Source organism: Eumetopias jubatus, unplaced genomic scaffold (genome assembly GCF_037043125.1).
Source record: "Eumetopias jubatus isolate StellerSeaLion01/CBP00866 unplaced genomic scaffold, mEumJub1_p1.0 scaffold_12, whole genome shotgun sequence".
Taxonomy (NCBI): domain Eukaryota; kingdom Metazoa; phylum Chordata; class Mammalia; order Carnivora; family Otariidae; genus Eumetopias; species Eumetopias jubatus.
In genome coordinates this window covers 1,434,123-1,448,178 of record NW_028274818.1, presented here as the reverse complement: position 1 = coordinate 1,448,178, position 14,056 = coordinate 1,434,123, and the positions used below count along the sequence as shown (strand labels likewise).

General features: G+C 38.9%; 1 protein-coding gene across 4 annotated transcripts in view; it reads left to right on the top strand.

Annotated features, from left to right (window-relative positions):
• ASH1L (ASH1 like histone lysine methyltransferase) overlaps positions 1-14,056 on the top strand; it is a 196,500-nt gene that overhangs the window by 82,387 nt on the left and 100,057 nt on the right. For all 4 annotated transcript variants that reach the window (XM_088016902.1, XM_088016901.1, XM_028090032.2 and 1 more), the window contains exons 4-5: positions 2,305-2,406; positions 8,711-9,449. In XM_088016902.1, the coding sequence (XP_087873028.1) occupies positions 2,305-2,406; positions 8,711-9,449 (841 nt within the window). The remainder of the gene's footprint in view (positions 1-2,304; positions 2,407-8,710; positions 9,450-14,056) is intronic.

Here is a 14,056-nt window from a genome sequence, read left to right as displayed (position 1 = left end):
AAAAATGAGAACCAGCCTGAATGAAGTTTTATTCCAATCTCCTGTTAAATCCTAAGAATGGGCTGCTGGCCTCCATTACTTTCAGGAAATGAAAAGTGGCTCAGAAGCTAAGTGAGCTAAGCCATGTCTCTCTCAATTGTTTCAGTTTCTCAGGAATTGCTGTACAATGCTGCCAATAACGATCTCCGGGGATCTGACCCCCATTCCACCTCCCACTGCCTCCTCTGCAGCTCCAGATGCCACCAAAAGAAGGAGCTTTGAAGAAAGTGCCTGTACCCTCTTTTACCCTGAGGTGGGTGAGGCCAGGCAGGGTGGTTCTCAGGATATCCTGATGATCAAAGGTACAGTTGAAGCCTCATCAAGACTTTCTTGAAGATGAGCAAGAAATTTGGGAAACGTTACCAAATAGCCTAGAAACTGAAGACGGAGCTCAAGAATGGATGGCACAAATGCCATCTGAAATGTAGTACATGATGACATTCAAGATCCTAGATCAGCTCCTTGAGGGCAGAGACTTGTATGCTGTTTTTATCTCTCTCCCCCACCTCCACAGTGTCTAGCATAGGACTTAGCATATAAAGGGCCCTTAGTTAGTTTATGACTGAGAGAGAAGACTTTATAAAAAGTACTCTCTAACACCTCCTTTCCCTTGTAGTTAATCTAAGATTGTTTGCCCATTCATCAGGAGAATAGTGATAGAGAGTTCACTGATGTCTCAAGCTTCTTGGCCACTGTTGTCTTCTGTCTTGGCTGTGTGTCTGAGTAGGAAATATTTATCTGTCCAGTGCATGAATTTTTCAGTATTAATACTTAAAAAGTTATGTCTTCACTTAGATATTTTTATTGTGGTATTTAGCTCTTTAATGGAAATTTTATCTGAACCACAATCTAGGGGGGATTTATTGTACTGTTGGTTTTTAAAATCCCTTTGTATTTATTTTTAAGATTCAACAATAAAGAGTATTGCTTCTTGATTAGATCTCACATTAGTCGTCACTGTTTGAGAAATAGGTTGTACTATCACAATATCAGTTTCCCAAAAATCTAACTTGTTACTCTTGAATGGCAACACATAGTCCTGTATCTCACCTGGGCAACGCTAAAAGAGCCTGCTAAAAGAGGATTTACAGTGATGTGATTTAAGATACTATATAAATAAAACAGAGCTCGGGGTTTATTATTTCTCTCAGAGAAAGGGAAATACTAGAAACGTAGCTCCATTCAGTTCTTCTGTCCTCAGGTTGTTCTTCATTCACTTAGTCACGTCTTCATTAAGGGGTTAACTCTCATTTAGAGGCAGATCTTAAAAATCTCATCTTCAGGTATTTGATTTCTTGTACCTTTTGTGCTTCTGGTTACATGTAAGGCTTTCTATTTGTAATTTCTAGTTAAAAGTGAACATTTCACAGTACTGCTAGTTTTTTGATAAACATGAGATGGATATTTATTATGGGTTCTCTACAGCTGGCTTTTTTGGTTATAAGGAATCCTGTATCAGAACCAAGTATATTTTATCCAGAAAAATAATCTTTCCTGAACAACATACTTTTCAGTAAGAAATGTGTTAAATTATGCTGCATTGATTTCGGGTTTTGGCAAAAAGTGTGTAACTTTTTGAAAGGAAATTGTTTCTTTGTCTTTATGACCTCTTATGTATATAGGAACCTTATGTGTACAGCTTTAAAGTAGGTTTGCTCTGTTCCATGGATAAATTAGTCACCAGTTCTTCCCGAGTATGCTGTAGAGCAAACACACAGACTAGGAAAGTGACTTCTGTGGAGTAGATAGGATGTACTGATTTAAGGTCTGACTCTGCTTCTCACCTCTGATTCTATCAAATGAAATGCTCAGGGTGGACCTGCTTTCTCACATTAGTCATTCCTAATTAATTGCATTATAAATGTTGTTTGTCAGTTCATATGATGAATTTGAATTGATAATCAGGAATAGACATGATTAGAATATTGCCAGTGACCTTTATCAATAAATGTCTTAATATGTTTCATAGTAGTGATATATAAAAACTAAATTGTGTATTCTGTTCATTCTTCCACTAAAACTAGTTTTCCCTCTGTTAACGTAACAGGAGAAAATCATGTATATGAGACCTGTGAAATTCTGTCGGCAGCACATAGTATGGTTTGTCGTCTGCTTATTGTCTACTTATTGTCAGCTTAAAAGTTGTGTTATTGCAGGGAATGGCAGTGACAACAACTAAAATATTACAGTTCTCACACAAAATCATTTGACTTTATTTTTAGACTTGAATTTTCCTATGATGTCTATCTTTTCCCCTCTCTCCAGGTTCTCTGCCAACCTCAGAAAAGTCTTCCCAGCGACCATCAGAGAGCACAACCTGTAGCCCTACCCGGAAGAGGTCGTCATCTGAGAGTACTTCTTCAACAGGCAAGTACTGTTTGTTTTACCAGACTTTAACTAGAATTTCCCATCTGTTACTTGTGAACAGACTTAAAATATGATACTATAAACTTTTACAACATAAATTACAATTTGTATTTACGTACCATAGAAAAAAACAAAAGCGGTTGTGGGATGTGTGACTGAGCAGAAGTGCTCACTAAACCAGTGTCCTGGTCCTCCCTTTTGTGCTCCTTAAGTCCAGGTAAGCTTGCTCCCAGATGTGTAGTGGTTTTGATGTGGTCCAGAGGGAATAATTCAAAATGACTAGGTACAAAAGTAGGCAGACACAAAATAGAGATTTTAAAAGTTGAGTTGAGGTAAAGGAGTGCACACACTGTGGTGTTAGAGGGCAATGTGGATTGGAACTGTTTAATAAAGGCTTGGCTATGTATATAAAATTGTCCTAGTTTCCGAAGTAGCATTTACACATCTCTGAGATGTGCAAAAACAATTTATGAGGTTGTAAGAAGAATCTCTATTAATACTTATTTCTAACCTCAACTTTTAAAATGTGTAATGTTTATATATTTTAAATATGTATCACCTCTTAATACAGTATATCATATTTGTGTAGTTCATACATAGATTTGGAGGATGCTCTCAATTTTTCCTTTTTACTGATTGTGTGTTTATAAAAAAAACAAAACTAGAGGGTAATATATATGTATTATAGATATATATCTCATATTTAAGGTATACAGAGAGATATATATATATATCTGTCCTCTGAGGATTGCAGAGGAAGAAGTCCTTTTTAATCTATCAGTGTCATCAGGAGAGATGTGCACTGGTAGGATCATTCTAGGCAGTGGAAGTAACATATGTAAAGGGGAGAATAGTGAGTTTAAGAAATTAAATAAAAGAGCCAATGTGGTTAGGTAAAGGGACTAAAGATGAGACTGGAAAGGCATGTAGGGAACCTTATTAATAACACTCAGGAACCATTAAAAATTTTAGGCAAGAAGTGACATACCATTTCTTGGCTCTTTGTCATACTTTTTGATTGGTAGATCACTTGTGACTTACGGTCAGAAAATCTGATTCCTTCATCAGTTCAAGGCCAGCCTGTCAAATTGTACCCGTGTCATGCTTGTTGAATTTATCTGATGATGGGCTTCAGCATATTTGAAGCTTTTTATTAGCACCGTTGTGCCAGAGGTACAGTTGAACTCAAGCAGCAGTGAGGGTTTTGTCTCTCAGAGCGCTTTGTTTTCATACTGCTTCAGAGAGATTCTTAAACAGTGAGTGACTACTTTTGATGGTATCGACCTAAGCCAGGGTTTAGTAAACTGCAGCCTGTGGACCAGACGCTGTCCAAGGCCTCTTTTAGTGCAGCCCTCAGCTAAAAATCGTTTTTACTTTTATTTTTTTTTTAAGATTTTATTTAGAGAGAGAGAGGACTAGCTGGGAGAGAGGAGAGGAGTAGAGGGGAAGGGATAAGGAAAGGGAGAGAATCTCAAGCAGACTCCCCACCAACTGCAGAGCCTGATACAGGGCTCGATTCCACAACCCTGAGATCATGACCTGAGCCAAAACCAAGAGTTGGACACTTAACCGATTGAGTCACCCAGCTGTCCCTGTTCTTCTATTTTTAAAGGATTGCTTAAAAAGATAAAGGAGTAAAGGAAAAAAAGTGTATGTGAGACATCATATGTGTCCTCGAAAGCCTAAAATATTTACCATTGAGATTTTTACAGAAAAAGTTTGCCAACCCCTGAAAAGAAAGAATGAGATTTCAAGGAGATAGCCACCAAAGAAAATCACCAAAATATTTTACTTTAGTAAACAAAAGAAATAATACCTAGATCCATAAAGTTACTCTTACCATAAGACTGTTTTATTCATTCAGGTAAATATTTATTGAGAGTAACTGAATACTGAGCATTGGAGATACAAACATGAATAAGATAAGGCTCCTACCCTCAAGGATTCTGACATAGTCACCAGCAAAGGTGTGTTAAATTCTGTAACGGACCAGTGAGCAAATATGGTGACGTGCAGAGGAACTCCAGCACTTAAACCATGTGCGTGACTAAAGAAGACACCCCTTAAGGTGTGACCCATAAACTACCGTCATTTGTGTCGACACATGGGGCAGAGTGAAGAGTAAGAAGGTGTTTAACACAAAGAAAGGCCCAGAACCATAAAAGAGAACGCTATTTTTGGAGAGCAGCACATTGATGTTACTAGTGTGTGAGGGATATTATGTGACGGTGGTAGAGAGTGAGGCTGTAAAAGTAGTAACAGACTGGACCCCATACAGCATAGGCCTTTTTGTGTGTTTTTTTCGTTTGAAGGCATTGAAACTCTGTTGTGGAGGCGGTTGGGAGCCACTGAAGGATTTTGAACAGAGAAGATAAAAATTATTTGATATATTGTATAATTCAGAATAAGATAGGTTTTGCGGTGCTAAAAAAGGCCCAAAATTTCAGTGGCTTGAGACCACAAAGTCTTCCTTTTGTTCATGCCTTGTGACCACTGCGGGTCTGCTGTGTGTTGTCTTCCCTCTAGGACCCTGTCAGCAGAGCCTCTTTTGCAGTGTTGCTGATCTTGTGACAGAGGGTGAGCAGCACAGTAAAGCGCTGACCAGCTCTTAAGAGTTTCTGCCCACATTTCAGTGCTAAAGCAGATCGCATGGTTAAGACTTCTGTTAAGGAAGTGGGGGGAGTATAATGTTATGGAAAGCAGGGCAGCAGATATTTATGATAATAGCACTGTCTACCACATACACATTTTGGAAATCTCTACAGCATTACAGTGTGGAGAATGGAATGTGACAAGAAATGTGTGAAGAAATGCATCGATAATGGCTTCAGGTTTGGATATGTTCAATTTGAACAGCGTTTGGGCTGTTGAGGTGGAGATGTTAGTGAACCATTTGGAAGCAGTGGCTTGTAGTTTGAGCAGGACGTCTGGTAGAGATGCAGACCTAGCAGTATGTAATAGAAACATGGATCTGGCAGTGAGTGAGCTAACCCAGAGGGGACAGCAGGAACGCAGATTTAAGAAACATTCGCATTGGAGGGGAGTGGAAGAGAAGGTGTCAGTGATGACATAAAAGTTTTGCACAGATGTTTGTGTAGAAAGATCAAAGAGTACATGTAATGGAAGCCTCTTAATGTCAGATGTCACGGAGAGGTCAAGAAAGATTTGGACATTAATAATTGGGAAGATGATTTTTATAAAACCAGTTTGCAAGTGCAGAGTTAGAGCAGTTTGGCTGCTTGAGAAGGGACTGCTAGAATTCAGTTGGCCTTGGTTGGTATAAATTTGAGCTCTTTATTTCCAGCAATGAGGTAAATTAGATGTACTGAGCAAACAAACTTCTTGGTCCCTAAAACTAAAATACTAGATAAAACTTGGAAAACATTTCTTAAAACATTGCTGAACTTTGAGATAAATAAATAGGAAACCAGAAGTTTTCAGAAAGCTTGATCCAACAGAACTAAAGGAGTATTAGAACCGTTTGACATCTGCCTGATTCCTGGTGGCATAGAGCCTGAGCAGCACAGAGGTTCATATCAGATTTCCCTGCATAAATCTGGCACTCCCTAAAGGTGACATTTACCAGGGTAAGAGCAAATGGAAACCAACCCATCACAGAAGAAGGCAGGAGCAAGAAAAGGAGCACCTCTCCACAAGCTCATTCTCACCTCCTGTCTCACATGCAGATTTTTTTTTTTTTAAGGTTTTAGTTATTTATTTATTTGACAGAGAGTGAGAGAAAGCACAGCAGGGGGAGGGGCAGAGGGAGAGGGAGGAGCAGGCTCCCCACTGAGCAGGGACCCCAATGCAGGACTCGATCCCAGGACCCTGGGATCATGCCCTGAGCTGAAGGCAGATGCTCCCCTCACATGCAGATTTATATTGCCTGTGGGACCCAGAAAAAAATTAATGAAAATTTGTTGTCGAATGGTAGTGCCCTGAGTTTATTCCAGAGCCAAATGCAAATTTAATTCCTATTCCGTATAAACTTAAGTGTTTTTGATCAGTATATCCTCAATATTGGTTGACCTAGCATTCTCATTTACTCCAGTAGCACAAGACTGACAACCTTTATTTTGCATTCAAAAGGCAAATCACTCAATCAGAACTATGTCCTAACCTTCTAGTTATAGACAAAAAAATGAAATAGTAGAGAGTTTAGAGACCCTCTGTTTAGTAATTGAGATAAATAACTGAACAAATACAATTTTGTACAAGACATCTTATGGCCCATCCTTGAACTAATGCTCTGTTTTGAAATACATCCAAAGGGATAAATACACTAAAAGGGATAGTATATGTTTAATATATGATTTTACTGATGGCTGCAGTCATTGTTATGAAAGCTATTGTCTATGACCTTAGCAGGATCTATTGGGAAACAGGACAGTATCCTGCCTAGACTGACTTATACTGTGGAAGCTGGGTTTCCAAGGGCAGATGTTCTCAGAGAGACCCAGGTGGAATGTGTCCTGCCTTTTCTAACCCGAACTTGGAAATCAACATGTTCTTACTTCTGTGGAATTCTCTTTGCTAGAAGCACCTCACTAAGGGCAGCTCATACTCAAGAGGAGAATTAAATGCTACCACTTGGTGGGAGAACAAAGACTTGGGTACATGTTGTAATAGCTCTACAAGCAGGTAGGCTGTTGCTTTAGGGCAGGGAGACAAGGTTAGCTTAGTATCGAGTGGCTGTGGTAGTGTGAAGGAAAGTGGATAGGTTGAAGAGACCAGACTAACATAAAACCACATTTTATGGTTTGTGGGGAGAGTAGAGAAGAAATAATAGATGATGTGACCTGAGCTTGGCTGACAAAATTCCTGCCATGTAACTGGTGCTCCATATATATAATGTAGAAGAGTTGGCTTTATGGTATCGTTCACTGAGGTTCGTAGTCTGGAGGAGCAAGGTTGAAGGAGGAGGTAATGACTTAAGTTGTGAATGTGAGTTGAGAAATCTGTGAAACATGCAAAAGTAGAGAAGTAGAAGAAAAGTTTTATTCAGAAAATAGAGATTTGGGCATCTCAGAATATAGGTGGTAGTTGAATGAATTGCCAAAGAGCTTGGAGAGTTCAACAAGGAAAGCACTTGTACCAGAGAAAGTGAGAAATGCTCACGGGCTCAAGCCAGGTATAGGAAGGAAGCAGTTCTCATTGTGGTCATCTTCAGAGAAAATTGAAGATGCATATGTGTGTTCTTATCATTGAAACTGTGAGAATAAACATGTTGCCATTGGGGAAGTAAGTATGAAAAGTAAAGACACAGTATCGGGGATTAGGGACCTCTACAGTTAAATCTGATAGTGTTGCAAGTAACTGGAAGATAATCAAAATGTATTACCAGAGAAACAGTGGAGGCCAGATTTTAAGAAGTAGTGATATTTAATAGGTCTGAGAATTTGAAATTTGAAAAATCCTGAATTTAAACAAGACTCTACTGGATATTATCTGAAGGAAGTTACTGGTAATTTGAGAAAAATTGATGAGACGGAATCTAGAATGCCCCAGGCTTGTAAAGGAGTACCTAGAATAGTACCACATTTTAAACTCACATAGGTAGGAAATCCATTGATCAGCTTTGGAAAAGTACGACCTTTGTTCATTAATAGTAAGCAGCTAGGTCTCTTGGGAAATGGCCCTGTTACAATCTGATGTTTACAGATACTGTAAAACTAATATGGCTTGCCAGAGGAAGGTGAGCATTTCCCACATTATGTGTAGTCATAAAAAAGTGTGGAGTGGTATTTGAAGAAACAAAGATCACCAAGTCATTGGGCCACTAAGATAACAAGATTCATTGAAGGCCACTTATTTTCTGATCTTACCGTCAACATGTGTTCTTTAAATTAGTTTATACATATGTTTAGTATTCTGGTTTTAAAGCTTTTCTTAAGAAGTTTCACTTATATCCTTTGTACTTGCAGCATTGTCAGAAAAAGCACTGAACTAGAAATACCACCAGCATTTAACTGGCAAGTCTCTACAGTTAAATGGACTGTCAGTTTTGAAGAAATAAACTATTTCTTTCTGCTCCTCATCTCAGAGAGTGAGAATTGTTGTTGTTGCTTTTTAACTCACATATTGTTAGGGAAACAGGCCAATTTTGAATTTATCATGATTACTGTAATACGCCTTATTCAGGAAAATAAACCGTCAACTTGCTTGGGAGAGACAAATGCATATGGTGTTAGGATGTTTAATCCTGTTAAGAAAAATGGAGCAGTATTCCTTTGATGTAAAAAGTTAATTTAAATGACTAGCTGTGTTCAGTTTGTCTCTATGTGTGATTTGTTGTCTTATTTAGTAAACGGAGTTCCCTCTCGAAGTCCAAGATTGCTTGCTTCCGGGGATGACTCTGTGGATAGTCTGCTGCAGCGGATGGTCCAACATGAGGACCAAGAGCCCCTGGAGAAGAATATAGATGCTGTGATTGCATCTGCCTCGGGGCCACCTTCCTCCAGTCCAGGCCGCAGCCACAGCAGGGAGCGAGCCCTGGGAAAACCGGACAGCCTTCTGGTGCCCTCAGCCCCCGGTGACTCTTGCAGTAGTAGCATCTCACTCCTGTCTGAGAAGCTGCCGAGCAGCTGCTCGCCCCATCATATCAAGAGAAGTGTTGTGGAAGCCATGCAGCGCCAAGCTCGGAAAATGTGCAATTATGACAAAATCTTGGCCACTAAGAAAAACCTGGACCATGTCAATAAAATATTAAAAGCCAAAAAACTTCAGAGACAGGCCAGGACAGGGAATAACTTTGTGAAACGCAGACCAGGGCGACCTCGGAAATGCCCTCTCCAGGCTGTGGTGTCAATGCAAGCATTCCAGGCTGCCCGGTTTGTCAGCCCTGACTCGAATGAAGGCGAAGAAAGAGCAGCCCTACCCCTCCGTCCCGACACAGTTACAGATGTCATTGAGGCTGTTGTACAGAGCGTAAACCTGAGTCCAGAACATAAGAAGGGGCTGAAGAGGAAAAGTTGGCTGTTGGAAGAACAGACCAAGAAAAAGCAGAAGCCATTCCCAGAGGAAGAGCAAGAGCATACTAAGAGGTAAGTATCCTTGTTTGACATTTTATCTGAGGGGAGAAAAACAGCTTTTTATAAACGTAACATACATATGCAGCTTAATTCTTACCTCCTAACCTTTCATTATGTAAAACCTGCTCTTCTGTTTTATTTAAAAGTGTTATTTATGGCTGCCCGCAATTATGAAATATCAAGAAGCACATGGGATGTAACAGTCCAGGCTGAAACCCTGACTTTGCAGAGGAGGAATTCAAGGCCCAGAGAGGTTATGTGTTTTACCCAACACATAGCTGTGTGCCTGGGATTAGTTTTAGGCTCACACTCTTCTCTGTGCTCCAGACTTTTCATCCTGTCGTCACACATTTTTCTGCATGTTAGATTTATTTTCTTCATAGTTTCCTTATTATAGTCTTACTTTTTTCTAAAAGGTGTAGAGTGCAGAGCCAAAAATCACTCCCCAAAAAAGAGCTTTTAATCCTTTTATTACGTGTCCAACCAGATTCTTTCCCTGAAGGTACGCTTGGTAGTTTTAAATGAGTCATAATACAGTATTCACCATTTGCAAATGACTTTTCCTTTACTAAATACAGCATGCTCATTCGTAGTTACATGGTGGCCCTGTTCACAATTAGAGAAATACAAATTAAAACTGCTAGACAGTTTTTAAGCCTCTTAACATTTATTTTCAAACTGCTCTCTTAAAAGCCACACCAATTTATACTTCTACTAATTTTATACAGTAATAGTCATATACTTCTTAACCGCCCACTCTTACCTACCCTGGCAATTATCTTTCTAAAAATCTTTATCGGAGGCAGGGCAAAAATGTCTTCATCAGTTTAATTTAGGTGAAATATACTTCCTAAATGTTGCTTCCTACTTATTTTAATTTGCACTTATTTGCATATTGGGACATTAGTATTTGTTTATGTACCTTACCTATTTTTTAGGTACTCATTATATACAGTCAGAATGATAACCCTTAGTGTTTGTTGTTTTCTTTTTATTTTCTTGCCAAACAATAATACAACAGTGAGAGTTTATCAGTCTTTTTCTCTGCCATCTGCCTTGGTGAATCCTCTATAGAGAGGTTTTTCATATCTCTCTAATGCATACATCTGGGAAAAATACTTTTTTTTCCTAGAGAATATATGGGATTGAAATTTTTTTCATTGTAGTATGTGCTTGTACTACTTTTAGTGAAGCTGAAAGCTTACTGATTGAAAAGTTAAGTCTCTTTTCACATGATCTCATTTCCTCTCAAATCCTGTTCTCCTCAAAGGCGTGACTGTGAACATTATACCATGGAGGGGCACCCAGCTGGCCCAGTCTGGGGAGCATGTGACTCTTGACCTTGGGGTCGTGAATTCAAGCCCCACTCTGAGTGTAGAGATTACTTAAAAATAAAATCTTTAAAAAAAAAATCAGTATACTATGTATACTTTGATATCTTTTCTTATACCTGTACAAGTGGCTGCATCTGCAAAGCTGTTGTCTTATATAAGTGGTAACACACTGTAGTTTTTAACTCTTTCTCATCATGTGTCTCAGAGATCTTGTCATTAGGACATGTAGAATTACCTTACGCCATGCTAAGAATATAGAATGATTTATTTAACTGTTCTCCTTTAATGGATTCCATATTACCTTTATTTTTTTTTTTAAGATTTTTATTTATTTAAGAGAGAGAATGAGTAAGGAGGAGGGACAGAGGAAGAGGGAGAAGCAGACTCCCTGCTGAGCAGGGAGCCCAATGCGGGACTCGATCCCAGGACCCTGGGATCATGACCTGAGCCAAAGGCAGATGGTTAACTAACTAAGCCACCCAGGCGCCCTCCATATAAGCTTTCGCATATAGGTGTTTAAATCAGTTGAAATTTGCTTTAGTACAAGTTATGAGTTAGTGCTATATTTATGATCACTCATTGTCAAGGTTAGTTTTATAAACATGGCTGTTTTTATGTTGTATGTAGTTTTTACTCTTTATATTGCCACTGAATTGTAGTATTTTTTTTGGAAAGGCAGGAAAATAGAGATTTCGTTTTAAAAAGAGATGTAATTTAAACTTTAAAAAAATTTTAAATGGTAGTCTTAGCACTATTTATTGATTAATTTTTCCCTACTTATTGGAAATGATACCTTTATTATATACTAAATTTTAAATGTTTTGGGGTCTTAGGGTCTATTTTTATTGTTTCTTCCCATCAGACTATTTTAGTATCAGTGTTTTTCCGTTTTAGTCACTGAGGCTTTAAAATACTGAAAAGAGGGGCATCTGGGTGGCTCAGTCTGTTAAGTGTCTTGCCTTCTGCTCAGGTCATAATCCTGGGGTCCTGGGATTGAGCTCTGTATCCGGCTCCCTGCTCCTCGGGAAGCTGCTTCTCCCTCTCCCACTCCCCCTGCTTGTTCCCACCCTCACTGTCTCTCTGTCAAATAAATAAAATCTTAAAAAAAAAAAAAATGTGCTTCAGAGAAAAGGCTTTATTCCAGAAAAGCCTTTCTGTTCCAGGAAATTCTAGTATCATAGTCACCAACATTAAACATTTTAATTTTCCACAAAATTACATTTTAGAATTTGAAGAAATTAACATATACATTAAATTAACAAAGCTAAGGTACAATAGAAAGAATCACCGAAGACCAAAGTTAGTTCCTTGAAGACTAATAAAATATGCACACTGCTGGTAGAGTTGATCAATGAAGAACATTATGAGTTAAAAAGGAGATAAGCTATATATGAGAGATTAAAAAATGACTATAAGCACGTTACACCCAACAAATAGTTGAGATGTACGTATTCCTAGGAAAAACCTACCCAAGAAGAAATAGCCTGAGTGCTTCTTTTCTATAAATGGAATCTTTAATTTAAAATCTTATGGCAAAAAAAAAAGCAGCAGGACTGGACGGTTTACAAGAAAATTCAACCACATTTGAAATAAAAGGATAATTCTCGTCTCATTAAAACTCTTTAGAGGCGCCTGGCTGGCTCAGTCGGTGGAGCTTGGGACTCTTGATCTCAGGGTTATAAGTTTGAGCCCCAGGTGGGTGTAGAGATACTTACATAAATAAATAAACTTAAAAAAAAAAAAACAATAAAAAACCTCTTTAGAGATGGTGAGGGAAGTAAGGAGGGGAATACACATACAGAAAGTACATAAACATGGGGCGCCTGGGTGGCTCAGTCGTTAAGCGCCTGCCTTCGGCTCAGGTCATGCTCCCGGTGTCCTGGGATCGAGCCCCGCATCGGGCTCCCCGCTCTGCGGGAGGCCTGCTTCTCCTCCCACTCCCCCTGCTTGTGTTCCCTCTCTCGCTGTGTCTCTCTCTCTCGAATAAATAAAATCTTTAAAAAAAAATAAATAAATAAGAAATCAGTTTAAAATTTTTTTCCCGAAGTTAACAACCAATGTAGACATAGAAGGGGTGAATGTATGGAACACTGCTAGCTAGCATCCCATGTGCCTTCCCAATCACAAACTGCTTGCCTACCATTAGCCATAATCAGTCTCCTGACTTCTAAGGTAACCACATCTATAACTTTTTTAATACCATTTAAGTATGTAACCCTGACAATATTCTTTAGTTTATCCTTACTGAACTTCATTTAGATGGAATTTATACATGAAATATGCTTTTGTGTCTCACCTTTTTTGCTCACCATATATATACATGTTAAACCATCTATGTTGTTACACATTGCTGTAGTTACCTTCTTTTTATTGTGTACTAATCCGTTGTTTGTCTACAATACAGTTTTTCCATTTTACTGTTGGGTTATTTCCACTTTGAGGCTATTATCCAAAAATGTTTCTCTTAATATTCCTTTAATGTCCACTGATGGATGTGGGCACTCATTTCTTTACGGTGTATTCCAAGGAATGGAATTAATGAATAAAGTAAAGGTTTTTGTCCCAAGACTTAATTTCAGGCTACGGTGTATTAAGCCAGTGTAGAACAGAACACAGTAGTTTCTCTTCTGTAAGAGAAACAGAAACACATATGTATGCAAGCTTGCTATATGACAGAGGTAACACTGCAATAGGGACAGAAGGGGCACCTGGGTGGCTCAGTCGGTTAAGCGGCTGCCTTCGGCTCAGGTCATGATCCCAGGGTCCTGGAATCGAGCCCCGCCTTGGGCTCCTTGCTCGGTGGAGAGCCTGCTTCTCCCTCTCCCTCTGTCTGCTGCTCTGCCTACTTGTGCTCTCTCTCTATCTCTGTTAAATAAAAATCTTAAAAAAAATAAAATAGGGACAGAAAACAATATTTAATAAATTGTGCCCTAAAAGTTGATATCACAGGGCGCCTGGGTGGCTCAGTTGGTCAAGCGACTGCCTTCAGCTCAGGTCATGATCCGGGATCGAGTCCCACTTCGGGCTCCCTGCTTGGCGGGGAGTCTGCTTTTCCCTTTGACCCTACCCCCTCTTGTGCTCTCTCTCTCTCAAATAAATAAATAAAGTCTTTAAAAAAAAATTTATATCACATAGTAATGGAAAAGAAATTGGATTCTGTCTTATCCTGTATAAAAAAATTAATTCCCAGTTGACTGAATCCATAAGCGTTAAAAGCAAAACTTTTTAAACTTTCTAAGTCTAATAGATGGAAGGAGAAAAATATCACAACCCTGTTGTCAGGAA